This window comes from Muntiacus reevesi, chromosome 3 (genome assembly GCF_963930625.1).
Source record: "Muntiacus reevesi chromosome 3, mMunRee1.1, whole genome shotgun sequence".
In the NCBI taxonomy this organism is placed as follows: Eukaryota; Metazoa; Chordata; class Mammalia; order Artiodactyla; family Cervidae; genus Muntiacus; species Muntiacus reevesi.
The window spans coordinates 182,260,970-182,288,880 of record NC_089251.1 but is presented as its reverse complement, the minus strand read 5'-3'; the positions used below and the strand labels follow the sequence as shown (position 1 = coordinate 182,288,880).

Here is a 27,911-nt window from a genome sequence, read left to right as displayed (position 1 = left end):
TTTTGTGGAGACACTCCTAACAAAGGCTACTCAGTAATATTTACTAACTTTCATTTTGGTGGGAAAATGTAGGACTCTGGCTTAGTAAAATCACACCTACTCCACATGGCCCTGTTTTCACAATTAAGCAAGTAGCTGGTATGTATTTTCAAGATGAAATGTTTGGGATCTGTTTCTCCGTACCACACTAGTTTAGGTAGAAACAAGAGCGAGGATTCATTACTTCTTTGCGCCCTCCTTGGGCGTCTCTGTAGTTACGTTCCCACCTGCCTGCCCAGCAAGCCTGGGCTTGCCTGAATCCCTGAATAAAAAGCAGTTTAAGCTGAAGGGACAGACCCTTACTACAATGTGAAAGTGTATGAACTGTAACGTGCAAAGCAAATATTAGCTGTGAGGTTGTTAGGTTGCTTATGTCTTGCTTAGCAACTTAGAATATATTGAACTATAAAGGAAAATGTCATTTCTCCCCCAACTTGTAGCTCTTTCAGGAAAGAGTTGCTCTTATAAGTCACTGGTTTGATCTCTGGACTAACAAGCAACGTCAAGAATTCTTATTCACGATTTTTTTACGATGCACTACATCACAATTAAGGTAAATGTAGCCTAATGATGTAATTATCTTAAAGAAAATAAATATTATACATTGCTCATATAACCTTTAAGAGTTTTCCTTTTCCCTAGAGAAAAACAACACAATTGATATTTTAAGGTTTATAAACAATCTTTTCTAGTGCTGCTTCCTCTTTGAGTGTGAAATGGAGCCTTGGGGACCTTGAACACCTTCATACCATAGTGGGATATTTGGTTTTTGCAAAAAGTTCTAAATAGCTTCAGCCAGTGAATCTTTAACAATCTCTTAGTATATTAAGTTCTCCTTGAAACTATCAGATAAGGTATTTCAAGTAGGTGCTCCAAAATATTTGTTACATGAGTGATAATTGTGAAGTCACTCAGTCATGTCCGACTCTTTGTGACCCCATGGACTGTAGCCTACCAGGCTCCTCCATCTCTGGGATTTTCCAGGCAAGAGTACTGGAGTGGGTTGCCATTTATCTGAGAAGTGACAATGGCAGCAACCGTTAGAAATATGGGAAGGACTTGTACAGCAGTGATTACTTATTAACAGTAAGTCCTGGGTTTTAATTGTTTCCCTTACATCCTATTATATCTGTAATTTATTTTAAAATACTCCAGCATAGCTGATGGGACATGTGAAAGTGTTCACTGCAATTACACCCAGGGGCAGCTAGTGTTCTAATCAAGAGTTAGCACTTTGGGTTGGTTAGCTAGCCACTGTATTGAAAAGTTAAAATGTCTTAGTTATTACCAGACACATTGCTAAGTAGCATATCAAACATCAGACATTAGTTTTTCTCAGAGCGACTTGTGGCATAGCTTGAGGGATGAATGCTAGGAATGACCCGTCTTTGGTGAAATTAAAGGTATTCTGATATGTGGACTAACCAAGATATTCTAGAGTGCCCTCCGGCACGCCTGGTTGAAGAATCCAGCCAGGCTGGTAGGTGCTTGCTTATAAGGATGAATTCATCTCCCAAAATATGGCCTTGTCTGCCTGTGGAATCTCTGAAAGCCTTAGGGCAACAAGGGTAGTAATAGAATCCTGTTTCTGGAACACTGTTATTTCTCAGTTGAGTGAACCTTTCACCCAAGGCTCAGAGAGCTGGGATTTCATCAAGCCCACAGAGGAGACTACATGAAGTGGTGAGGCTGGGAGGACCGGCCAACCTTTGAAATTCTTAGGTAATTACCCAAAAGTACCTAAGAGTTGTGCAAGACCAAACTGGCTAATTTTAGTTTATAGCATCTGCTTCTCACTCTTTCTTACCCTTCCGCCCGCCCCATTTCTTTCAATCAGCCATTTCTTCTCTTCTGCCTATGAACTCACCTTCTCTGCTGCCAGCTTTCTGTGCATCCGTGGGCCCATAATGGATTATCCCTGAAAGAGTCACTGGAGGGAGACGGCCATCTTCTCCCATTAACACACTGTGTTGAAAGAGGCTGCAAAGACAGCTCACAGATAAAGAGGCTCTTCAATCAATGCTTAAAAATCAGGGGGAAGGGACATTCTTATGGTAGTCATTGGCTAGGTTTCCTTTGGCTCCAGCTTTGCAGCTTTCAAGATAAGAAAATAATAGACCCAACCCTTATATCCATAATTGCTTTGTGAGCCATCACGTTCTAGCCTCATGCATCACAGAGTGAGCAATTTTAGTTGTAACCACTGGAGGTCATTAGTGATCTTGTAGTATACTTTGAGGCTCAATAACATTAGGCCTGACATTTTTTCACTGGAAACTTCATCCATTGTCTGGTACCTGAATTCTTCTTACTCTAGGACAGGGATATAGAACTAATCGGTTCACTGAAATTTCTCTGCTTTGTTGGACAGCAGTTTCTGCAGAGTGTGTATTTCATAGTCCCATGAAGCTGTTATTACATGTTCTGGGCTAGTGATTTCAGGGGAAGCTGTATGTCAATTTCTAGTCTCTGAGTTTGGCATCCCGAAACCAGAATCTTTAATTTGCAGTGGTGGTTTTGTTGGTGAACATCAGTCAGTTCATTCCCCACAGTCTGGATGAAGTCTCTCTTACACAACTTCCTCCCATCTTTTTTGGCCAGTCATTTCTTCTCTCTTACAGACAGCTGCAGATACCACGTGTGGATGGTCTAATCTCATTTGAGCTATGCTTGATTTTAAGTAAATATAAAAGACCAACTCATTTTCATTTTTAGCCTAAAGTTAATGCAATAAATTTTAAAGCATCATTATTGAAATGTAATCCACATACATAAAACTTATCCATTAGAAGGACACAATTCAGTGGATTTTGTACATTCCCCGAGTTGGGCAACCACCAGTACAATCTAAGTTTAGAACATATCCATCAACCACAAAAGAAACCTCCTTTCTATTAGCAATCACTCTCCATTCTAACCCCCTCCAATTCCAGCCAATTCCAATTCCTCCAATTCCATGTACAACCACTAATTTATTTTCTTTCTCTATAAATTTGCCTATTCTAAACTTTTCATATGAATGGATTCGTACAATATGTGGCCTACTTTCATACAATGACTGCCTACTTTCATAAATTGTAATGTTCTCAAGGTTTACATTTTTATCATGAAATAATACTCCATAATATGGATATGCCATATTTTATTTATTCACCAGTTGATGGAATTTGGGTTGTTTCCACATTTTGACTACTGTAAATAATGCTACTGTAAATATCACTTTATAACTTCTTCTCTATGGATGCTTATTTCTTTTAGGTGTATAGCTAGAAATGGAGTTGCTGAGTCAAATGGTAACTCTAGAATCAACTTTTAACTATTGTTTCCTCTGAGTTTTGTTTACTCCTCTAGTCCCTATTCCCCCATAACTATGAATAAGCTTGTGACTAAATGAGAGAATTTAGCATTATTTGAATGCCTGAACACTTTGTATGTAAGCTTAGTTATCTTTGTGTAATACCTTGTTTTCAAGACAGAGAAGCCAAAGTTTGAGATGCTTTGTTTTATAATTTCTGAATAACTTTGTTTTAATTCGGGCAGTTACAAAACTTAAATAGTTTATTGCAATATTGAGAAATATGTTGTCACAGTTTTTATTAAAAGTTTATTCTTAATCTGTATGAGATATATTCATATATCTAATATTTTCTGTCCTAATAAATATTCCATGTTGTTAAGAGTTTGGAATTTTTCTTATAATATTTATGACACTTTTCAAAGGTTCACCTTCTTAAACCTTCCCTCTGTCAAGTTTTCCCTCTCATCTCAACTTAAATGTCACCTCTGCTGGGAAATGTCCTCTTTGTGCTCAACTTTCACCCCATGATTTTTACAAAACTCTTTCATGGCATTTCCCCCAACCTCCCATACATTATGCTTATCTGGCCACATGTCTGATGATTTCCAGTGGCGTTGTCCCCCTGCCTCTTGCCTAGGCTGACCTTTCCTGTGACTCCTTGAAGGAAACTTGGCTGTTTGTGTCTGTCATGCTTGGAGAAACCTATGAGACATTTGAATCGGTCTCCTAGTCACACTGGTGGGACTGGTTTCAAATTGCTTCTGTTCAGTCAAAGGTAATACCTCCTACAAAGACCTTTCTTTCTGGGGTTGGAGCTGTTCAAGCTTGTAGCTTTTCCTGGTGGGTGGGGCAACATTCATGATTCATGTAACTGCATTCCCAAGACTTGAGAGTCACTTGGACTGCAAGGAGATCAAACCAGTCAATCCTAAAGAAAATTAACCCTGAATATTCATTGGAAGGACTGATGCTGAAGCTGAAGTTCCAATACTTTGGCCATCTGATTGAAGAGTTGACTCATTGGAAAAGACTGGGAAAGATTGAGGACAAGAGGGGAAGGGGGCGACAGAGGATGAGATAGTTGAATGGTACTACCGACTCAATGGACGAGTTTGAGCAAATTCCAGGAGATAGTGAAGGACAGGGAAGCCTGGTGTGCTGCAGTTCATGGGGTCACAAAGAGTCAGACATGACTTAGCTACTGAACAACGACATTCCCAAAACATGGATGGAGTGTGTGTGTGTGTAGGTGGGGGGGGGGGGGATCACAACCAAATAAAGATTAGCTCTTGTCACTCATCTCCATCAGAGTCACCTGGAAATGGGGTTGGAGGGCAGAAAAATGTACCAACCCATGTATAGTTAAGAGGGAACATCCCCTCTTACTCTCATCTCAGTACACCCATCCACCCCCCACCCAAGGAGTTCCTTGGAGGACTCAGTTGAGGATGTCTGTTTCAATTGTAATCTCTGAGGAAATCTAGTGCATAAATTTTTTCAGAGACAACAGACTTCTAGATTATCCTTAAATATAGAACAACTATACCGTGCTGAATTACTGCTGTCCATTTGAAAGGAGGATATTTCTGTGTGGAGTTGGTGGAGAGGAGGGGGTAGTATTCAGAGACACATTGTTTTCTAAATATCCAAGACAGGTCTGGAAATGTGGGTCATCCTGCTTCTTCCCTCTCATCAGCCTCATATTCTGTATATACTGGGTTGGCCAAAAAGTTTGTTTTGAAAACCCAAATGAACTTTTTGGCCAACCCAATATTTCTACCCTTTCACATAGATCAAATGGTTATGGACAACCACAGGAAATATCAGTATTTGTTTTGGGGGTGGCTTTTAGGGGTGGATGAAACAAAGAAAGAAAATCCTGAAGTTTAAAAGGAAAGGAGAATATGAACTATATAGTATATAGCCTATACAGTCCATGGAATTCTCCAAGCCAGAATACTGGAGTGGGTAACTGTTCCCTTCTCCACAGGATCTTCCCAACCCAGGAATCAAATCTAGGTCTCCCGTACTGCAGGCAGATTCTTTACCAGCTAAGCCACCAGGGAAGCCCAAGAATACTGAAGTAAGTAGCCTATCCCTTCTCCAGGGAATCTTCTCAACCCAGGAATCGAACTGGGGTCTCCTGCATTGCAGGTGGAGGATTTTCTTTTTTACCAGCTGAGCTACCAGGGAATCCCTCAAGAAAGAAAATCCTGAAGTTTAAAAGGAAAGGAGAAACCTAAACCCAAAGCTTTTTTACCGGGTAGGGGTGGGGACAGAGTAAGAGCGTGTGGTAGGAAAGTCATTGGTTTACATTAGGCAAAGCCCCTGCACTTGAAGTCCTCACTTCCTGTTTTCTCCTTTTGTAATGTTTCACTTCTCTTTACAGCATGTAGCTCCACCTGCCATTCCTTATACACAGTAATACTTGCTTGTTTATTTACTGTCTGCCTATTCCATTAGAAGTTAACTCGATGAGTGCAGGGTATCTGCACTCTGGTATCTCTTTCCATTCCTATTACTTAAAACAATACCAGGTTCATAGTAGCCACTCAACAAACCCTTGTTTGAATGAATGGAGATATGTTAGACACTCCTATTACAATGATAATAAAAAGATAATCAGGAAAAAACTTTCCTTTGGTAATTCTTTAGGAGGAAGGACTTTTTTTTCAAGATATTACAAGTTCTAGAATATAGAATATTATTAATACTTTGCTTCATTGAAGACTTTTCATTTTTAATCAATTAAAGACTTCCATAAAGTGATTCCAGAAGGAATTATGCATAGTAATAATACCTAAGGGTATTACATATTGCTGGAGAAGGTATGGTGTTCTTGCCTGGAGAATTCCATGGACAGAGAAGCCTGGCTGGCTACAGTCCATAGCATCACACAGAGTCGGACCCGACTGAGTGATTAACACACATTACATATTGCACACCTCCAGAGGGTGCTGTTTCACTCTGTCATCTGTGTGAATGGCACCTGCTAAACTTGTTTATTGTACAGCTTCCCAAATGTAGCAGCCCTGATAATACTCCACTCATTTATAAAGTACATGATGTTAGCTTCCCAAATCTACCAAGTATCATTTACCTTCTGCATAGGAAGGGTCAAATCCACAGATAATTTACTGGAAAATGGAGACAAGGTTTTAGGAGACTATTTGTCTCTATCCTGTGTTTAAGAATCTCTTTAAGAACTTTTCAGGAGGGTTGTGGCAGAGTCAGAGTAGAAGTGGGGCTTCCCTGGTGGCCCAGTGGTAAGGAATGCCTGCCAACGCAGGAGACATGGGTTCAATTCCAGGAGGATCCCACACGTGGCGGAGCAACTAATCCCATGTACCACAACTATTGATCCTGTGCCCTAGAGCACGGGAGCTGCAACTACTGAGCTCACACGCGGCAACTTCTGAAACCCACAAAATGCCCTAGAGCCCTTGCTCCACAGCAAGAGAAGCCTTTGAAATGAGAAGCCCAAGCATCGCAACTGGAGTAGGCCCCATTTGCCACAACTAGAGAAAAACCCCCACAGCCACAAAGATCCAGCACAGCTAAAAATAAATAAATTTTTCGAAAGAGTAGAAGAGGCTGCCTATCAGACTTAAATGGCTAAAAATCTTAGAAGCAGAAGAAGGAGGTTTTTATTACATACATAATAAATATTCAGTGAACACCTGTAATCTTTCATCCTGCCTTCTCTATGTATGCTTTTGATGTCATGGTCAAAAGGCTTTCAAGTGCAAATAATAGAAATGGAGCTCAGACAAGACTAGGAAGCAAAGGAAATTTAATGACCTAAGATTTGTCAGGTTATAGGCTGTACTAGATCCTAAGGTTCAAACAATGTTACCATAGCTCTTTCTGTCTCCCTTCTCCCAGCTCTGCTTCCCTTGTGTGCTGCATAAAACTATAGAGATAAGCACAAGACCTTTATGAAGGAAATTAGAAATCTGTATTAAAGAACAGGAAGAAAAAGCCTGGGTAAATAGATATGCTATGTTTAAAGATACCAGTTCTCTCCACATATATCTTTCAATTCAAGTCAATCCCAGTACAAATCCCCAAAGAGCATTTTCTTATGAACTTTGAGAAATTAATTCTAAAGCTAACCTTGAAAAGAGAATGGACTATTACAGCTATGGAAAATCTAAGGATAAAGAAAAAAATTAGTGAGTTGCACTGCCAGATATTAAAACCACTTTTATCCATTTACGAAATAATTCCATGTAATAACTCAAGTGTAAAGGGTAAAAGGACTGAGATAAGTGCTCTGAAGGGGAGGAAAAAAACAGGCAACTATAAAGATTGGGTAGATCGGGCACTTGGGCAGCTGGATGGAGATCCTTCCTCTTCTTGCATCAATTCCTGTTTAAAGGGCTAGAAAGTGTCCATCACACACCCTCCCACCCACACCATTCCCCACTTCCTCTTCATCTTCCTGCAAAGCCCTTCCCCCTCCTAGATATCCTGTGCTTCAGGGGTGATGGGTCACCCTGACACCCAAAGAGTAAGTCACAGTTGGACAGAATCATGGTCATTCCCTCCTCCTTGAGGTGTCTGGTTTAGGAAAGGGCAGATAGATCTTGGTTCTGCTGAAGGAAACACAAGAGAGTGGCTGCTAAAGTTTCTGGGAGAATTTTCTTCACTCTCAAAGGAACCTAAAAAGGAACTTGGGGAAAGGACACGCCTTCGTCTGCCCTATAGCCTGTCATCCCTGTTGTGTGCAAATCTCTGCTCACCGTAGTCAGCCATTTGGAAACAGCCTCAGAGAACAAGCTTGAGGAGCACAGCAAGATGCTAAGCAGGCAAAGTGAAAATACAGAAAATCTTGACCCTTGACTACTGTGAGTTCTTGAATTCACCAACTCTGGAGCTGCCCTGATTTTCCTTCTTTAAGAAAAGAGAAAGGAAGATAAACAGGTTTTAAGGTAGTCCATAATAGACCATTTATCTACTTGTCACTCTCTTGTCATATCAACTTTCCAGGATCTAGCAAAGAACCAGATAGATTTGGAAAAACAAAAAGCATCTAGTGGTCAAACTGATGTCCTTTACACAATAGGAGAGAGCTTGTCAGACCTTCCTGCCAAGTTTAAATATTTAATTCAGGGCTTCAAACAGGATTATACATTCTTCTAAGGACATCATGCATGTATTCAATACTTTGTACCTGATTGGCATCAGCATCAATATCTGCTAGGCTGCCTCTTCTACCAACAGGAAGTCTAGTTCACCAACATTGAGGAGGGTGACCCCATTAGACTCACTTGGAACTTGTTAAAAATGAACCGTGAGCCTCACCCATAGACATTTTGGCTCAACATACCTGGGGTGGGGCTGGGAAGCTGTTTTTACTAAGTTCCCAAGATGATTTGATCTACAGTCAAGTGTATAACACAAGGCCTGGGATCAAACCAGTCAATCCTAAAGGAAATCAGTCCTGAATATTCATTGGAAGGACTGATGCTGAAGCTGAAGCTTCAAAACTTTGACCACCTGTTGTGAAGAGCCAACTCAATGGAAAAGACCCCGATGCTGGGAAAGACTGAAGGAAGGAGGAGAAGGGGACAACAGGATGAGATGGTTGGATGGCATCATTGACTCAATGGAGTGAGTTTAAGCAAGCTCCGGGAGGTGGTGGTGGAGAGGGAAGCCTGGCGTGCTGCAGTCCATAGGTCGCAGAGAGTCAGACACGACTGAGCAACTGAACTGAACTGGGTGACCTGAAGGCCCCAAGCCTTCTTCCACCTCTTCATCTATTCCTTCTTGAAGGCAGGGATACAAACCATGAGTGTCCTGTCTTTTCTATTATCAATTAACAAAGCAAAATTTTTTGTTCAGTTTCTGTAGGTTTTTCACCTTTCATATCTGATACTTCTTAGTAGTTTTAGAATATTTCACTGTAAGTAACTTCCAACTGTGGTGTTGGAGAAGACTCTTGAGAGTCCCTTGGACTGCAAGGAGATCCAACCAGTCCATCCTGAAGGAGACAAGTCCTGGGTGTTCATTGGAAGGACTGATGCTGAAGCTGAAACTCCAATACTTTGCCCACCTCATGCAAAGAGCTGACTCATTGGAAAAGACCCTGATGCTGGGAGGGATTGGAGAAGGGGACGACAGAGGATGAGATGGCTGGATGGCATCACCAACTCGATGGCATGGGTTTGAGTAAACTCCGGAGTTTGTGATGGACATGGAGGCCTGGCGTGCTGCGATTCATGGGGTCACAAAGAGTCGGACACAACTGAGCAACTGAACTGAACTGAACTTTCAACTTGACACAAATAATAAAAGAAATATTTTACTCTCATGTAATTGGAAAACTCAGACGTAGGTTTGGCTGCAGTTGAAGCTTGATACAGAGGTTCAGTAATAAAACCAATGATGTGTTTTTTTCTGCCCCTCTGCTCTACCTTTGATGGTCATGGCTTCAACTATTATGGTTCCTCAGTTGTGTCCAGAAGAGAAAAATTCTTATTTTGGTTTCATTCTGATTGGATTAGTTTGGGCCCATGCCCATCTCTGCCAGTGGCTGTGGCCATGGGATTGATCCACATGAATTAGCCTTTACCGTGTGATTTTTGGAGTCAGCTTCTGTAGAACCATATGGATCACCAAATAGGAATTGAGGTTATCTAAAGAAGAGGAAATAAATGATAGATGCCAAAAGTGAAAGTGAAGTGAAAGTGTTAGTTGCTCAGTTGTGTCCAACTCTTTGTGAGCCCCATGGACTGGAGCCCCCCAGGTTTTTCTGTCCATGGGATTCTCCAGGCAAGAATACTGGAATGCCATTCCCTTCTCCAGGGGGTCTTCTGGAACCAGGGATTGAACCTTGGTCTACCCACATTACAGGCAGATTCTTTACCATCCAAGTCAGCAGATAAAGTCTATTCTTCGAGCATTCAATGAATCTTTACCAAGGCTCTACTGTATAACAAGCATAGTTCTGGGTACATGAGATTCAACACTAAACAGAGTGTAAAAGACTCCTACCCTCTGAAGTGAATATTTTAGTAGACTAACACTTGTCCTAAAATGGTAAAAGAAGAATGTCCATGAGTCTCACTGGATATTTGATAATACAAAATAGCACCCCTGGAAATATTTGCAAGTATTTTGCATGTCTTAGAAGCTAGAGCACTGTGGTAGACTGGATAAATGTCTCAAAATATGTCCAGGCCCTAATCCCTGAAACCTAAAAATGTTATCTTGTATGGAAAAAAGACTTTACAGATGGGATTAAGGATTTATGATGGGGAGATTATCCTGCATTATTGGGGCTCAACATAATCTCAGTGGTCCTTGTAATGGGTTCAAGAGACATCATAATCAGAAGAGAATATGATGTGATGATGGAAGAGATGGAGCGATTTGAAGATCTCATGCTGCTGGCTTTGAAGGTAGAGAAAGGGGATATGAGTCAAGGAAAACAGGCAGCTACTAGAACCTGAAAAAGACAAGGAAACAAACCTCCCCTTAGAGTTTCCAGAAATAAACCAGTCGTGCCAAAACCTTGTCTGTAGCCCAGTGACCCTGATTTAAGACTTGGGATCTCAGAACTCCAAAAGGACACGTGTACTGCTTTAAGCCACCAAGTTGGTGGTAACCTGTTATAATGAAAAGGAAATTAACACAAGCAGCGACTTTGTCTTCCTTGTTTTTCACCTTTTTTTCACCCTCTATTTCTAATTTAAACATATTTATTTACTCCCCTGCTAAGCTACAAGTGCCATATCAGGTGTTGGGGACAGAGCAGCCAATGAGACTGCCACTAGGCCTTTTTATTTTGTTATGAGGCTTCTAGTCCTGTAGAAGAGAAAGACTTTAAATGGTGAATGAGTTAAAAAAAAAAAAAGACTAAAAAGATTTGAGGGCTAGCTAGAAAAGAAACACAAAAATAGGCTTAGCTTACACTATAGTGCACATCAAGTGTAAAGGATACAGGTTTTGGCAAAGAATATGAGATGGAATTAAGTATGAGATGGAATTAAGTAGGCAGAGCTCAGTGAGCAAACGGTAGCCTCACAAGGGGAAGTGTTTGGGGAACAGAAACGGTCAGCCTATTGGGAAGGTGAGAGGATTCTTGCAGTACCCCAGAAATATCACCCCCCAAACCCGCCTTATATGGTCACCTATATGTCACAAAACTAGCTTTTTACAAGCCACGTGACTTTGATCTGCCATTCTGGTTCCAGAGAAAATTCGTGCGCCTGCCTCAGAACCTTATTTTGCTTCATTGGTCACAAGTCATATAATAATAAGAATCACACAAGGAAAGTCATCCTGCACTCACATAGTGATATCAAGTCCAAGTACATGCATTATCCTTTATTTTCCATAACCCTAGGCAGGTTTGGCCAATACAATCAATATCAAGGAAATAACTACCGTTGTGCTAAGTGACAAAGGAAAAGTAACTGGGATCTCACCTAGTGAAGGGGCTCAGGGAAGCCTTCCCTGGGGATTTGACACTTCAGCTGGAATCTGAAGGATGTTTAGAGATAGACAAGCCAAGACTTGGAGAATGAGTGTTCCATCTGGAGAGGACCACTTGTGTGAAAGCCATGGGCCTTCTCTGTCTGTTGAATAGTTCTATAAAATCAGGCCTTTGTAGATGCACTAGAAAATGTGAATAAGCAAAAAGAGAAAAATAATCACCCATAATCACCCATAATTGCACCACTTAAATGTGACTTTCTTCTATTTTTTATGCTTTTATGTATCCATTTAACTATTTGTGAATGTGCATATACCAATTATTTTAAAATCTTAAAAAATTCTTCAGTCAGCCTCCTTATTGCCGTACCCACACCTAGGTTTGCTCTTTTCTCACTGGAGACCTCAGCACATGGTTCTCCGTTTTCTGTCCACCCCAGACCCAATGGTTATTCTGTGTGGCACTCGCCTCCCTGTGAAAATCCACCTAGCACAGACCCTTACCACCTCACCAAGCATGTGTGAAGCTGCTAGATAAGACAAGGAGACTCTGCGTAAACCACTAGAAGGCCAGGAGCCCTGCCAAGTCTGCTCAGGCCTCTCCAGACCACCTCACCAACCTGCCCTCGCTTCATCATGCCGCTTCATCATGATTGTGGCAGCTTCTTTCTACGTCTTATCAGAAATTCTAGAACAGAGAATTAGGTTCAAGTTCCGTATTACTAAGCCTGGTTATTTTTGCAAAGCACGCATTGTGCACTGAACAGCACACTGTGAGGCATTATCATGCATTATTTAAATGAAGCGAACCCTGTCACAGCAAATGAGCAAAGCACATTTTGTTCATTGTCTCCTCACATGTTGTTATTTCTCTTCACGGATTTCTTACTTTGCGACATTAACTAAAATGCAATGAGCCACAGTGTCATTACTGCAAACCACCCTATTTCTCTGCTCCTCATGCACTGATTGTTTTTTTTAACGTGACTGACGCATTTTCTTTCCTTCATGCTTAAGATTCATTATACTTGAATGTTTCCTTGTAGCAATGCAGACTAGGAACAAACATTAAACATGTGTAATTAAGGTTTACTTTAAAAAGCAACTCAGACTTGATTCTCCTTTACTTTACTGAGATGGAACAGCAGATGCTAAAGTGGATGGGAACAAAGACTCTGAAGAGACTCAGACTTTGAAAAGGAGGCTTAAAACTCCTGTTTTGCACTTATTTTATTGATCTATTTTAGAATTCCAAATGAGAGCAAATTGTCTCTCAAGGGCCCATGGAATGATTGTGAAGGCTACCTCAGACAGTGAGGCGTTAAGGTCATGAATCCACTGGGATTAACTGTCCTTGTTGTTGTCACAAGTCTCGTTCAGTTTGAATGTTAATCACTGTCACTACTGAGAAGATCCCTATGAGACACTGTCTGTGGATACTCTGTGCTGCCAGGACATGCAGAACTCCATCCTTTGCCCTCCTGCTTACCCCCAATCCCCATCCTTTCCAGACTGCAGGTTCATTTTAAACCACTCTGTTCTATCTCCAGTTATGATAAAGCTGCATGGACAGGGATCAAGAAAAAGCAGTGACATAAAGTCAGGGGAGTAGAACACACAAAAATAATAGGCAATCATTAAACCTTGGAACTGAAGCAAATAATTGCTTCTTAAAAAAAAAACAACTTTTACATAATTGTTTAACTTACAGAGAAAAGGTGCAAAGCTAATGCAAATAGTTTCTTTAAACTTTTTACCTGGATTCCTTGATTGTTAACATTTTACCATTTTTTCTTTATTATTCTGATTATTTGAGAGTGAGATGTAGACTTAACGCCCCACTAACCCTAAGCATTTCAGTATGTTTCTTAAAAATCAAGTGCACTCTGCTGAAAAATCACAGTACATCCTCCAATGTCAGGAAATCATCAATTCAACACTAGTATCCAATGCACCGATGCCATTCAATATTCCTGATTGTTCAACAATATTTTTTACAATCATTCTTTCCTTCTCAGTCCAAAATCCAACCAAGGTCATATGTTGTATTTAGTTTCAAGTCTCTTCAATGTGGCAAAATTCCTCAGTGTTTCCTTGTCTTTTCTTACTTGACACTTGAAGAGCATAGAGCTGGTACTTTGTTGAATGACCTTCAATTTGTGGTTGACTGATATTTCCTCAAGATTACTTTGAGGTCATACATTCTTGGCAGGAATAACACAGACTTGATGCTGTGTTCTTCTCAGTGGATCATACTGGGGGTATAGTATATCAGGTTGTCCCATTGTTAATGACCTTGACTTTATCACTTATAAAGTATTTTATATTTATTAATAATTAAAAAGGATTTGAGTGATTAGTTTTAAACTAATTAAAAATATTTATGCAAGTATTTTTTCTCATCAAACTTTTACCCACTAGTCTTTAGCATATGTTGTTGATTCTAATCTGAAGTACTTATTACTGTGATAGCTGATTTTCTCATTTCTTAATTTCTTCTATATGTATGAAATGGTGTTCTATTGCAAGGTAGAGCATTTCTTTCTCCCAGGACTTGAAATGAGGCTCCAGTTAAGCCAAAAGTTTGTTATTTCAAGGCCAAAACTGTCTCTGGGTCTAATGGATATTAAACAATCTGTTGGTGAGGGTAACTAAAGTCTTTTTTGTCCCTCACTGGAGGTACCATTTTCATTTTGCATTGAAACTTTCTGAGGCTTGGCCCACTCTATGGAAATTTAGGTCAGAGAAGACCCACTGAAGGATGAAATCTGCTCAGAGTCATCACTGTTCTTTCAGTGAGTTAATCTGCATCCATTAGGACTCAGTAATAGGGCAGCAGTAGCCACTTTGTGAGAAAAAGTCTTGAAGTCCCAGTGGCGTTAGGTAAATGAGTTCTGGTAGGTTCTTATACCAAAGTTTTCAATTAGCTGTTAAGATTAGTCACAAAATGTCAGTGAATCTGCAGAGTTTGGAGGAAATCAGGGAGTTTCAGAGAAAAGCTTAATTTACTGATACCTGGATTGCTACCCGGAGGCTTGGAACTGTAGCAGATGTTTATTGCTAATGTAAAGAGAACCATCAGGTATTAAGTGTCTTTTTTGTGTGTGTAATTGTTAGCTGCAGGGCCAGCAGTACATTCTTCATGAACCATGAAATGTTTTTTGGCCTAAGAGGGCCTCTAAGATGATCACTTTAGTAGGGTCTTGGACTCTGTATTCCTTCAAGATCTATCTGTGCTTAGGTAGCATGCATATAAGAAGTTTTCTTGTAGGATATTGTATTTTAGAAGTTTTCTTTGTAGATGTCATATTAAGAAGTTTTTGTTGAATGTATTAACATGATATAGTTTATGCTTAATTTTTCTTTTTTAGTGATAAACACTGAAATATTTATGGATGAAATTATATAACGTCTTGGATTTGTTTTAAAATAATATGGGGATGATTGAGGAAGATGAAGAATGGGATATGGCAGAAACCAGGTTGGGTACAGGATGATAATTATTTAATTACTGGAGTCATAATAGTATTAAAAATATTAATGTAAGATAAAGAAAATTTCAAATAAAAGGAAACTGACAAAATTTGTTGTCAGAAGACCTGCAATAAAGAAATGTTAAAGGAAGTTCTTCAGGCTAAGGAAATTGATACCAGATGGAAACTTGGATCTAAAAGCAGGAATGAAGAGCACAGGAAATGATAAATGTGGGAGAAAATATAAAATTTTAAAGTTATTTTAAAGATATATGACTAAAGCAAAACAATGTATTGTGGGGTTTATAACATAAGTAGATGCAGTAGAGAGATGACAACAAATGCACAAAGGATAGTGAGAATTATATCATTGCACTGGACTTTAATTTTACATAAATATTAGCTTTATGTAGACTATGAAAAGTTAAAGATGCATATCATACTTCCTAGAAACAACTTTAAAAAGTAGTGCCAAGATACCCTAAAAAACAAATAAAGGTATTAAAATGAAATACAGAAAATGATTATTAATTCAAATCAAGGCAAGAGAAGAGGAATAAAGTTTCATAAAACAGATGGGACAACCAAACAACAAATAACAAAATTGAGATTTGGGTTCAACTGTCACCAATCAATCCTAAAGGAAATCATCTCTGAATGTTCATAGGACATTCATAGAAGGACTGATGTTGAAGCTGAAGCTCCAATACTTTGGCCACCTGATGTGAAGTGCTGACTCACTGGAAAAGACCATGATGTTGGGAAAGGTTGAAAGACAAAGGAGAAGGGGGGTGGCAGAGGATGATTGAATAGCATCACCAACGCAATGGACATGAATTTGAGCAAACTCCAGGAGATAGTGAAGGACAAGGAAGCCTGGTGTGCTGCAGTCCATGGGGTTTCAAAGAGTCAGACGTGACTTAGCAACTGAACAACACAGCAACAATAACAATAATTCCCTAGAGAAGGAAATGACAACCCACTATAATATTCTTGCCTGGGAAATCCCATGGACAGAGGAGCCTGGTGGGCTATACTCCATGGAGTCACAAGAGTTGGACATGACTTAGCAACAGGGCATATAACAATAATTAAATTAAATATAAGCAGACTAAACCATCAAATAAAGACAAGGTTTGGCAAGTGAGCAAAAAGATAATCTCACTGTATATTGACTACAACGGACACTTTTAAATATGACTTTTTTTTTTTTTTTGCCAACCCCAACCAGGGATCAAACTTGTGCCCCTTGTAGTGGAAGCATGGAGCCCTAACCACTGGACCACCAGAGAATTCCCTACATTTTAAATATAAAGGCACTTATTGGTAAAGTATAAGAATGCTGCTGCTGCTACTAAGTCACTTCAGTCGTGTCCAACTCTGCGTGACCCCATAGATGGCAGCCCACCAGGCTCCTCCAACCCTGGGATTCTCCAGGCAAGAATACTGGAGTGGGCTACCATTTCCTTCTCCAATGCATGCATGCACGTTAAGTCACTTGAGTCGTGTCTGACTCTTTGCGACCCTATAGACAGCAGCTCACCAGGCTTCTCCATCCACAGGATTCTCTAGGCAAGAATACTAGAGTGGGTTGCCATTTCCTTCTCCAAGTATAAGAATAGGAAAATATATTATACATTATGCAAATAGTAAACATATAAAAGTAGGATGGCAACATTAATATCAGACAAAATGGACTTCAAGACAAGGAATGTTACCAGAGAGATAAATATGGGCATTTTATAGTGAGAAAAGTAACAATTTCATCAAGAAGTCACAACAATTATAAATGTTTATGTACCAAATAACAGAGTTTGAAATTACATGAAACAAAAACTGACAGAATAGAACCAAAGAAAAGGAAATTAGTTTGAATATAGAAGACCTGAGCAATCTTCTCATTCTCCTAGAACTAACATTTATAGAAAACTAGACACACCAATTTCCAAATATATGTTATTTTTATGGGAAAAGTAACATTTATCAAGATGCATTATTTCCTGGTCCACAAACTAAGATTCAAACATTTCAAATTCTTGAAATCTTATTAAGTATATTCTTTAACAACAATGCAATAAATTTGGGAATTGATAAAAATAAGATACCTAGAAAATCCCCAAATATTTAGAGATTAACATCACTTATAAATAACCTATGATCAAATAAAAATCACAAGAGAAATTAGAAAATATTTCAAGTTGAATGACAATGAAAATATGACATGGCTAAAGTGGACTGCAGTACAACTTAGAGGGATAATATAATGTAAATATTTTTGTTAAAGAAAAAAAAATTTAAAATTAACAATCTAAATTTCCACCTTAAGAAGGGGGGAGGGCACAGAATATAGCAAACTATACCCAAAGTAAGTAGAAGGAGAGAATTTATGAAGAATGGAAATCAATATAATAGAAACTGAACAAACAATAGAGAAAAACTATGAAAACAAAAACTGGTTTGTTATAAATAGTAACAAAATTGATGAACTCCTAGGGAAGAGTAATCAAGGAAAACAGAGAGAGAAAATGTGAATTAGTAATATCAGGCATATAAAATTGGATGTTGCTATAGATTCTATGAACATCTAAAAAATATAAAATTATCAACAATTTTTCACTAATAAGTTAAACAATTTAAATAGTTTTATAGATTCTACATACGTGGTGCATGAATTGAAACAGTTTACTACTCTCTCTCCAATACATATATCTTTTATTATTTTCTTCCCTTATTGAACTGGCTAGTATCTCTATCCCATGTTATAGTAGTGAGTGTAGACAATCTTGCTTTGTCAAGAGGAAGACATTTACTATTTCACAATGAAGTGTGATGGAGCTGTAGGTTTTTATTCTAATTGCATTGGGAAATCACTGCAGACTTTCACTTGCATGAGTGATACTATCTAATTTATATTTTTAAAAACCACTTGGGCTACTGTGTGGAAAACGGGCTCCAGGAAGACTGGAGTGAAAGCTGTGAGGCAATCAGGAGGTGACTGCACTCGCCCAGGAGAGAGGTGGTGGTGGCTGTGGGGGTTGAGAGAAGTGGCTGTATTGGGGCATATATTTTGGGGGATATCTATTTGTAGAGCTGACAGGACTTGTTTATTTATTGAATTTGGGTAAATAAAAACCCCAGATTTACATTGTATACAACCATGTTTACTTCAGAATTTTTTTCCCCTGTGAATTTTAGATATTGATTGATATTGATAATATATAATTTTGTATTGATAACTCATTTTCCTCTTTAGAATGGATCATTGAATGTGGATACAGTATTCTTAAAAATCTAGCCATATGTTACTTAGGACTTAATTTTTTTAAAGGTAGAACATTAGAGAAAGAATAGTGACCAATATTTATACTGGATTTTTAATCAATTTTAAATATTAGTGTTCTCAACTAAATTTCTGTATTTTTCTTTTTAGGGTTATCCAAGACTGGTTTTCAGAAAGGATGCAAGTGGCCAGAGTGGATTTCTCTACAGTGTTACCACGCTTCATCTCTCTATACATCTTTTCCTTTCTGAATCCAAAAGATTTGTGTGCTGCTGCACAAGTCAGCTGGCCCTGGAAATTTTTAACTGAGCAGGTTTACCATTTGTCACTTCCTAGGAATAGGGCTCAGATGCAACTGTTATCTGTGATGAGGCAATGAGGGTAGCTCCTTTCCCTGAAAATAATAACTGAGGGTGTCTGAACCATAATTAATTTATCCTTAAGAGGAGAAAATAGGGAATTTTTTAAATGGGGAATTGTATTTAATGGGGGAATTAAATACAGTAATTTATTTTATAAGTCAGGGGATATACACTATTCTAATAATTCATATAATTCTGATAATCTTTAAATACTCAATTTAGTTATTTAGGAAATAATTTATCTTGGTTAAGAAGTCCAATATTTTGTGAAAATTTATTTAAGATTTGGTTTTAAATGATATTGTTTTAGTCATGATAACTCACCTTAAAAATTGCTCTATAACCACAACTTTAACTGCTCCCTCTTTGGCTAACCTCTGTTGAAGAATATAAAACTAGATCTTCTACATCTGCTGCCATTAATTCTGTCTCTGGGATGTTTATCTCTTTACTTTTAAAAGACTTAATGAAATGTAATAGTTGGCATACTTTAAATACAAATCAATAATTTACTCCTTTAACTTATACAAACTTTCCAGGATGGACTTACGTTGAGATTCTGATCTCACAGAATACCTGGCTGTCCATGGAGGGGCCACATGAAAAGCCAACTGTGAGCCCTGGATTTATAGCATTTGTGAATCCAGGTTTAGTGTTCCCATGGTATAGTGTTTCCTCTTTTTTTACTTTCAACCTTTCTCTGTCCTTACACTTAAGAAACATCCTTATAAACAAATTATGGTAGTGGTTTTCTTTTACCACTTGACAATCTTTGACTTTTACCTGGAGTCATTTAGTCTGTTCACGTTTATGTAAATACTGATACATTTGCACGGAAGTCCGCCATTTTACTATTTTTATTTACTATTTTATATTTTGTTTTTTTGTCTTCTTTTAGGATTAACTTAAATATTTCTTAGATTAGTTTTAAATTCTTTAGCAGTTCTTTCATGGCTACCATAGAAATTACAGCACTTATCCTAGGGTTATTTACTACCTCTGAGATAATGAAAGGAGCATAGAACTCTAACTCCATTTGCTTCCCTGTTCAGTTTCTATGCTTTTGTTCTCAAACATCTTAATTTTACACATACACACATATAAAATACACATACATTAAAATATATATGTAAATATATAATAACAAACATAAAAATAATTTATAATATCTCTTTTGTATTTAAAATATATGTATACCTCATGAATATTTATTACAATTGTTTAATACATAGTCAATATTTATTTACAGGTAAACTTTTTCTGTTATACTTCATACCTTTCTGCATCTCTGATTTCCCTACAGGGTTCAATTTTTTCTGAATTCTCTTTAATATTTCTTTTAGTACAGCTTACTACTGACAGATTCTCTTAGTTTTTGTCTGAAAATGTCTTTACTTCACCTTCAAATTTGAAGGATATTTTCACTGGGAATTTGAACTCTAGGTTGGCAATTAATTTTTTATTAGAACTTTGAAAATGTTCCATTGTTCTCTGGCTTTCATAATTTCTTGAAAAGTAGGGAGTTTTATTGTTGGTCCTTGAAAGGTAATGTTTCTATTTGCTCTAGCTTCTTTTAGGATATTTTTCTCTGCCTTTGGTTTTCTGCAAGTAAGATCCCCTGGGGGAGGAAAGGACAACCCACTCCAGTATTCTTGCCTGGGAAATCCTATGGATAGAGGAGTCTGGTAGGCCACAGTCCATGGGGTCGCAAAGAGTCAGACACGACTTAGTGACTGAGCAACATGCCCAGGGTGTGTGTGTGTGTGTGTGTGTGTGTGTGTGTGTGTGTGTGTGTGTGTGTGTGTGTGTGTGTGTGTGTGTGTGTGTGTGTGTGTGTGTGTGTGTGTGTGTGTGTGTGTGTGTGTGTGTGTGTGTGTGTGTGTGTGTGTGTGTGTGTGTTTATCCTGTTTTGCATTTTGCACTGATTCATAAATTGGGGGTTTTATGTCTTTTATAAACTTTGCAAAGCTTTCAGATTCTGTCTCTTCATATATTGTTTTTGCTCCACTTTTTGTTTTTTCCTCTGGGTTTTGATTTATTACATTGATCCACCATGTCCCACAAGGTTCATATTCTTTTATGTGTCTTTTCCATTGTTCTGGCTTTCAGTGTTTCAGTCTGGATTTTTCTTCTGGCCTAGCTTTCAGTATACTAATTATCTCTTTAGCTGGATTCTAATTTGCTCTGAAACTTGTCCCTTGAGTTCTAAATTTGTTATTATATTTTTCAGTTTTAGAGTGTTGGTCTGATTACTTTGCCAAAATTTTCCACCCAGCCATTTAATTTCCTAAGTATATTAACTACAAGTTTTTTTTAAGTTCGTGCCTGATAATTACAACTTTTGGATCTCCTGAGGGTCTCTATTTAGTAAAAAACAAAAGAAGAAACAAACAATTCTTGTCTTTTTTTGTGTGCCTGCTATTTTTGGTTGAGTGCCAAATATTTCATATAAAAAAATTGATGCAATAATTTGAGTCTCCAGATGATGTTATCTTCCTCCAGAGAGAACTTGCTTCTGGCATTTGGTTAGGCTAGGAATAGCTTATTTAAATCCAATCAGAGAATGAAATATTTCAAAGCTAGTTTCAACCTAATTCTTTGTCATCCTTACTGAAAAGGATCTCAGCTAAAAGCCAGGATCATTACCAAGGCTATTCCCCTTTGTGGGCTCTGAATCTTTCCTCTCTTCCCTGCAAGAATCCTTATAGTTCTTAACACCTTCTAAGTCTTTCAGTCAAAACGTCCTGCTCTGCTCCTCAGCCTTAGTTTTGCTTTGGAACTGTCAGGTGTCTGGAAGTGAAAAGTTGAGACAGAATCAGGATATTACTTTTCTGGGTCTCCCTCCTCTAAGGCATTAGTTATACAAGTCCTCATTGAATTGGTACCTTAAGTAATTGTTTTACAGTTTTTTGTATAGATTTTGATTAGATGAAACCACATGAAATTTGCTGTTTTCATATCTCAAAACTGGTTGCATATTGGCATTATTATATGGGTCAAAGTTGTTCCCAATGCAAAGGTTAGAAGCAGAATTCTCAGAATCTGGTGCATACGCTATGGGAGCATTGAATAAGTATACAAAGAGGACTAATACATATATTCATATAAAACATACATGTTCATCAAATAACATTTTTCCTATGGAGTAAGGTATGCATCTTATTTCTCGGAATCAAGTTTAGATGGCAAGTCAACTGCATTAAAAATCTCAATGTAATAAGAAAAAATTATCTATGTGCCTAAAAAGATTATTACTAGGAAACGGTCCTTGCAACTCATCTTTCTCATTTCTTTTTCTGAAGGATTGCTTATGGATGCCCAAATGCATTAAGTTTGGATGGTTTCTGCCCTATACGCCAACTGATAATGAGTACGGTGCTTGGAAACACCATTACATTGCTTGTGTGTCCAGTTTAGATTGGCTAACCCCTAGGGAAGCCGCTGCTGTTTATGGGACTCTGAATGAACCCAAAACAGAAGAGGAAGAGCTACAGGAGAGGCAAAGAGAAAAGTGCCTAAGGAAAATAGTTTGGGAGAAAATTGCACTACGTAAGAGTGAGTGGTATTTTACAACTTTATATCTTAGCCGCGTATTGTAGAAACCAATGGATTTACATACAAATTCCCACAGAAGAGGATAGCACCGTCTTCTCAAAATAGCCTATAGGTGGCATTCTTTAAAGTATGTCAGGGAAAACTCTTTGTTCTTCACTATTAACTAAGAAAAACAAAAAGATTTCCAATGAAATACGTAAGGTTAAATGCCAGTGCCTCCGTGAGACTAAAGGTAAGGAGAGAGCAGCACAAACACAGCAAAAGCAAATACATTCAGGACAATTCAGAAGAATTAGTATTGGTGACAACATAGGGAAAATGGAAATGGAAGCAAGAAGAATGACATTTTTTTTAAGGTGGAAAGGGAGCCGGGATGAGACATGCTCTCAGCTAAGCCCTCTGATCTGCACGTGTGTAATCAGCAAACCTGATCTGAGTTCTCCCATCTTGCTTTTTCACTGACTCACCCTCTGTGAGACTGTAACAAATGGGAAATTTACTTGAAGCCAAGAAGAGAGGCAAAAATGATGTGAAGCCTACAAATTGATGAACTTGGTTTCTATGAGAAAAGAGTTGCTTATTCTCTGAGCTTTGTTTCTTGACCTGAAGTGACTGGTAACTTGCAGCTACAGAGCAGAGAGGATAAGAGAACCAAAGAGAGTCTGTAAATGGCTGTAATTACTGCCATCTGGAATACTGCCCTGGTACAGCTTCAATTTTGATGGCTTTATCTGTGTAGACTTGGCTGGGAGAAGCTTGAAGTAAACAGCCAAGCCTGCTGCTGTTTGTTTTTCAGAGGAGTTGTTCAAAGTTCGACCCCCTTGGGTGAGTGGAACACACTGCTCTAGATTGTTCAGATCCAAATGCCAACCACGTCTCTCCCAGACTGTGAGGGATCGAGTGAGATTACATGAAACTTTGGAGAAACAGCTTGTTTTGTCATCTTTAGAATCTTTGCCCAAGCGGTAAGCAAACCTTCATCTGTTGAAGGTTCAGCACCTTCCCATGATACCAAGAACTCATTCTAGAATAATTTAGCTAACATGCGGTGGTCTTGTATAATTTTTTTTTTTTTGGGTCTTCTATAATTAAATCACTCTTATCCTATAAAATAGCAATAGAAATAGTTCCCTAATCTTCAATAACAGTGGTCTTGAACATGCTTTCTGAAGTAAATATGTAACATTCAAAATTTACATTTCAAATATTCTAAACTCTGCAAAGAAGCTATATTGTGGATGTAGCAGTTTTTCTGTATAAAGTTATTGAGCAAAAATAACATCTTTCCAGAATTTTTTTTCCATTTATTTTTATTAGTTGGAGACTAATTGCAATATTGTAGTGGTTTTTGCCATACTAGAATTTTCTTCTTTAAGTGGAGTAAGTATATACATCTGAATGGTGGTGGGGATGAGGCGACTGTAGAAATAATGGACATTATTTGAAACAACCATGAGGCCCAGGTGATTAAGGAAATGTAAAATATCTTGGCTGCTTCCTTTTCGAATGTTATTTTGAGCCCTTTAGTATGTCAGTACATTGGTTTTTAGTGCCTACAAAAGTAAGTCCCAAGGACACATTCCAGCATCCCATGAAGACAGGAGGAGACACCTGGCGGGCAGCTTTGGCCCCACTCACCCAGGAGTCCCCTTTGCTGACGTCCGTGAAAACCACAGGGAGACCGAGGTCCTGAAGCTGGTTGCCTTGTACAGAGAACTGATGCCCAGAGGACACAATGGTGCTCACTTATCAAACGAGAGAAAATAAAAACCTCACTTTCCCCCCCCCTTATCCTCATAGAAGCAACATTTCTGGATGCCATTCCTACCCTTTATCATCAAAGAAAAATTGGCGTGGAGTTTATAAAAATGACAGCAGTTCTTCAAATGCTCTCCAGCCACATTTCATATTAATATCATCTCGGATTCCTGCATATGAGGTACAGTGTGTTAGGAGGCCAGCCCTTCTCTGAATTGGGTTTTTTTAATCTTCCCTAGAACAGACGTATGGCAATCTTTTGGTCACCATGTGTATGAAAATGATTCATCTCCTTAAAGGAAAGCTGTCTGATCTAAGTGGAAATGTACAGACCCAAACAGTTTTAAAAATCAGAAGCAATAAAAATAACCATAAATCAAAATTATTTTTTTTACATTAAAGGCCCAACTGCCTTGCTTTTAGGGGTCCAATAAATTTTTGTTGAATTCAATTTTTGTCCCTAATCCACAAAAGAGTAAAGTTATACAAATTATTTTAAAATTTCTTTGGAATGACTGAGGAATTTAATAATATCTTGTAACTAGCATCTCTAAAAAGAAAACTGTCAGAAATCTATTTTGTGATCTACTTAATGAAGGTGACTTTAAATGAAAATATGCTTTCTATAATGAAGTTATATATTTTACATTTTAATGTGAATAAGAAAAAAGAAGCACAAAGAAGACATAGGAAGCATGTATACATATGAGTATGATACACACATAGGCATATATGTAAGGGATGGCATTTGTAGAATGTATTTGTTGGCTTACTTAGAAAGTTCTTGCAAAAAATTCTATTTGTAAGAAAATGGTTGCTTTCAAGGTATGAAATCACTTCACTGTTGAACATCTAGGAATTGACTTTGATCATTCACAACTGGCTAGCTTAATGGATCCATATGAAAGCAAGATCAGAGTTTGATCTCCAGGTGGGCCATAGATAGTTTCTCTAATGTTTAAAAAGACATCATGCTGGGCACAGAGGATGACTGATGACAGAGTAAGAGTGAATAAAGTGGAATTGAATAAATCCATGATCCTGTTTGTCTTCTTTATGTAAGACTATGCCAGACTTACTCATCTGACTATGAATGTAATGGAGGTTTAGGTAAAAACCATGAAACCATGTGGTAGTTCTCAATTCAGTTGAACTGTGATCTCTAGAAAGTGGCATGAGGTTTTGGGAAAAATCAGTGCCTTCAATGACTTTACAGCCTGACTGCTGCTAAGGAATTAACTTTATCAAAGTGAAAAGTTTATTTGGTTCTTGAATTCAAAGAACAGTGGTTTTTAGCATTTATTTACTACGAAATAAATATTTACCAATATTGATCATTCAAAAATTTATAATTAAGAGGAAAACAAAATCTATTTAAGAAGTCCATTACAAAATTACATAATTTTGTTACTTTAGTGTATATGTCACTGTGCATGGGTGTGTACAAAGATAAAAAAACTGGAAGAAAATAATTCATTAGTGTTTCTTTGAGTGGTGGATGGTGGAGTTACAAAAATTTCCCCTGTTAGAAAAAAACAAAATAATTTAAAAAAGAAACTAGTGATGGAGAAAACTTATCATCTTCCTCCTATAATTTCAGAAGAAAAACAATAGTCTTCAAAAATCATAGATTACATAGTCACTGTTTTTATTAAAAAGTATTCTAAAGTAACAGGCTTCCCTGGTGGCTCAGATGGTAAAGAATCTGCCTATAGTGCAGGAAACCTGGGTTCAGTCCCTGGGTTGGGAAGATCCCCTGGAGAAGGAAATGGCAACCCACTCCAGTATTCTTACCTGGAGAATTCCATGGACAGAGAAGTCTTGTGGGCTACAGTCCATGGAGCCGCAAAGTCAGACATGACTGAGTGAGTAACACATTCTAAAGTAATGGGCTTTGGTTCTTACTGGTCTGGTTTTGTTTTCTAGATGGTGGCGAACAGTGTTAGGGCAGGTATCATTTCTGTGGTGTATGAACACAGTGGCCTAAACTTGGAGACCCTACTTTATCTCATAGAAAAAGCTCTGGATGGGCAGATGGCACAAAGTGTGGGAATATTCAGTGACGGAGACAGCAGAGAAATCAACTTACTCCAAGGTAAGACTGGGGATTGGGAAGAAAAATTTGCACTGAGGTAGTGTTTGTCCACAATTTAAGGAGGTTGCTATCCCATCTCAAATCAATCAGGCAGGAGGAGTTCCTTCTTACTCTTTTCTTTCTTTACTGGGGCTTAGGAAGGCAGTCTCCAGGACTCCTTTTAGAAATCGGTGTTAGACACATGCAGACTAGCTGAATCATCACATTCAATTCCCCGCAGGTGAAAGGTACAGTGAAGTTTCCCATGCCTGGGAGCCTTACTTCTGCTCTCGAGGACTTATTTATTGATTGGCAATCATGGGAAACATTTCCACTTTGGAATTTGGTTGCAAAGTCCCAGGACTTGACTGGCCATTGACCAACCATGCCGTGAGCCTGGTAACTCACACCGCTGCCCCCCCGGAAGCAGAGACACAATGTCCTTAACCTAAGCACTCCGTGTCTGATAAATCCAGGACGGGAGGAGAGTGTTATCATGTCGGAATCCAGTGGTTCCTTCTGTGGTCCTAACATGGGGCCATCATTGAAGCAGAGATGCCCTGCAGATCTTGGCCTTACAAGCAGATGTTGGCTTTTTGAACCTCTATGTTTTCACAACACAAACTGCTCTTAGCTTCTGTTATAATAATGTGACATTTTTATTTCCTCCCCCTCAGGCTATAAAATTGGTATTAAAAATTTACTGATGCCTGAAGTGAGAGACTTCTGGGAAAAATTAGGAAGCTATGTGGCCCCTGAAGAAGAAGGGGGTCACGTGGACCTCTTTGTACCACTTGGAGCATCAGGTCAGTTTTGAGAGGTAGTGGTCATACCTACTTTGTGATGATTTATAAAATCTCCTCAATTCAAATAACTAAGTTACATTTATTTTTTTACTTTTTCTCCTTATACTACACATACTCAGATATTTAGGGGGAAAGGACATCAAGGTTAGTGGTCAGAGTAACCTGTCCCTAAAGAAATAGTCATTAGTGGTAAGAGCCAACCAGAAAAATTATTTGTTTCTTCTGGAAAACACAGTAAAATCAGCCTCCACAGTGCAGGTGAAAATGCCAGACCAGCACTGGGACCATGAGCAGCCTGTATGAGGAAACTTTCCCTGTTGGGTTCAGAATCTGGAAGAAGAGGGCATGAACTTGGTGACCAGGGACCTGGACTTCAATTCCACTCATGTGACTTGAGCTGTGTGGTCTTAGGCTAGTTTGTGGACCTCTGTTTCCTAATATGAAATTTAGGATAATAGTATCTTACCTTATCAGACTTGTGAATATCAAAATACATATAAAATACTCAAATGTTGGAGTATTAAAAAAAATGGTGAAGTGCCTTGTAAAGATGAGTGTGGTAACTTATCATTTTAAGTGTCTGTCTAGTATCAGCCATATTTAACATAAAAGCTTTGCTTTCTTGAATTCATGGGCTATGTTTTTTGTTTATTTCTTTGCTGTTGTTTTTTAGCTAAGCAGAACATGGGAAAGGAAGTGTGGGATTAAAGTTTCTCAAACTGTTTCTTGCTACCCATTCCTTAGGGAACTTAAATTTAGTTCTTAATCCTTAGATTTCATTGGACTATTCAATACATACAAAGCATGACTCTGGCAGGATGCCC

The 27,911-nt window shown here is 38.3% G+C and overlaps 1 protein-coding gene across 3 annotated transcripts in view; it reads left to right on the top strand.

Moving 5' to 3' along the window:
* ECT2L (epithelial cell transforming 2 like) overlaps positions 1 to 27,911 on the top strand; it is an 81,808-nt gene that overhangs the window by 14,673 nt on the left and 39,224 nt on the right. For all 3 annotated transcript variants that reach the window (XM_065931260.1, XM_065931261.1, XM_065931262.1), the window contains exons 3-9: positions 480 to 592; positions 18,683 to 18,845; positions 22,197 to 22,449; positions 23,246 to 23,414; positions 24,250 to 24,388; positions 26,134 to 26,302; positions 26,959 to 27,087. In XM_065931260.1, coding sequence (XP_065787332.1) covers positions 480 to 592; positions 18,683 to 18,845; positions 22,197 to 22,449; positions 23,246 to 23,414; positions 24,250 to 24,388; positions 26,134 to 26,302; positions 26,959 to 27,087 — 1,135 coding nt within the window. The remainder of the gene's footprint in view (positions 1 to 479; positions 593 to 18,682; positions 18,846 to 22,196; positions 22,450 to 23,245; positions 23,415 to 24,249; positions 24,389 to 26,133; positions 26,303 to 26,958; positions 27,088 to 27,911) is intronic.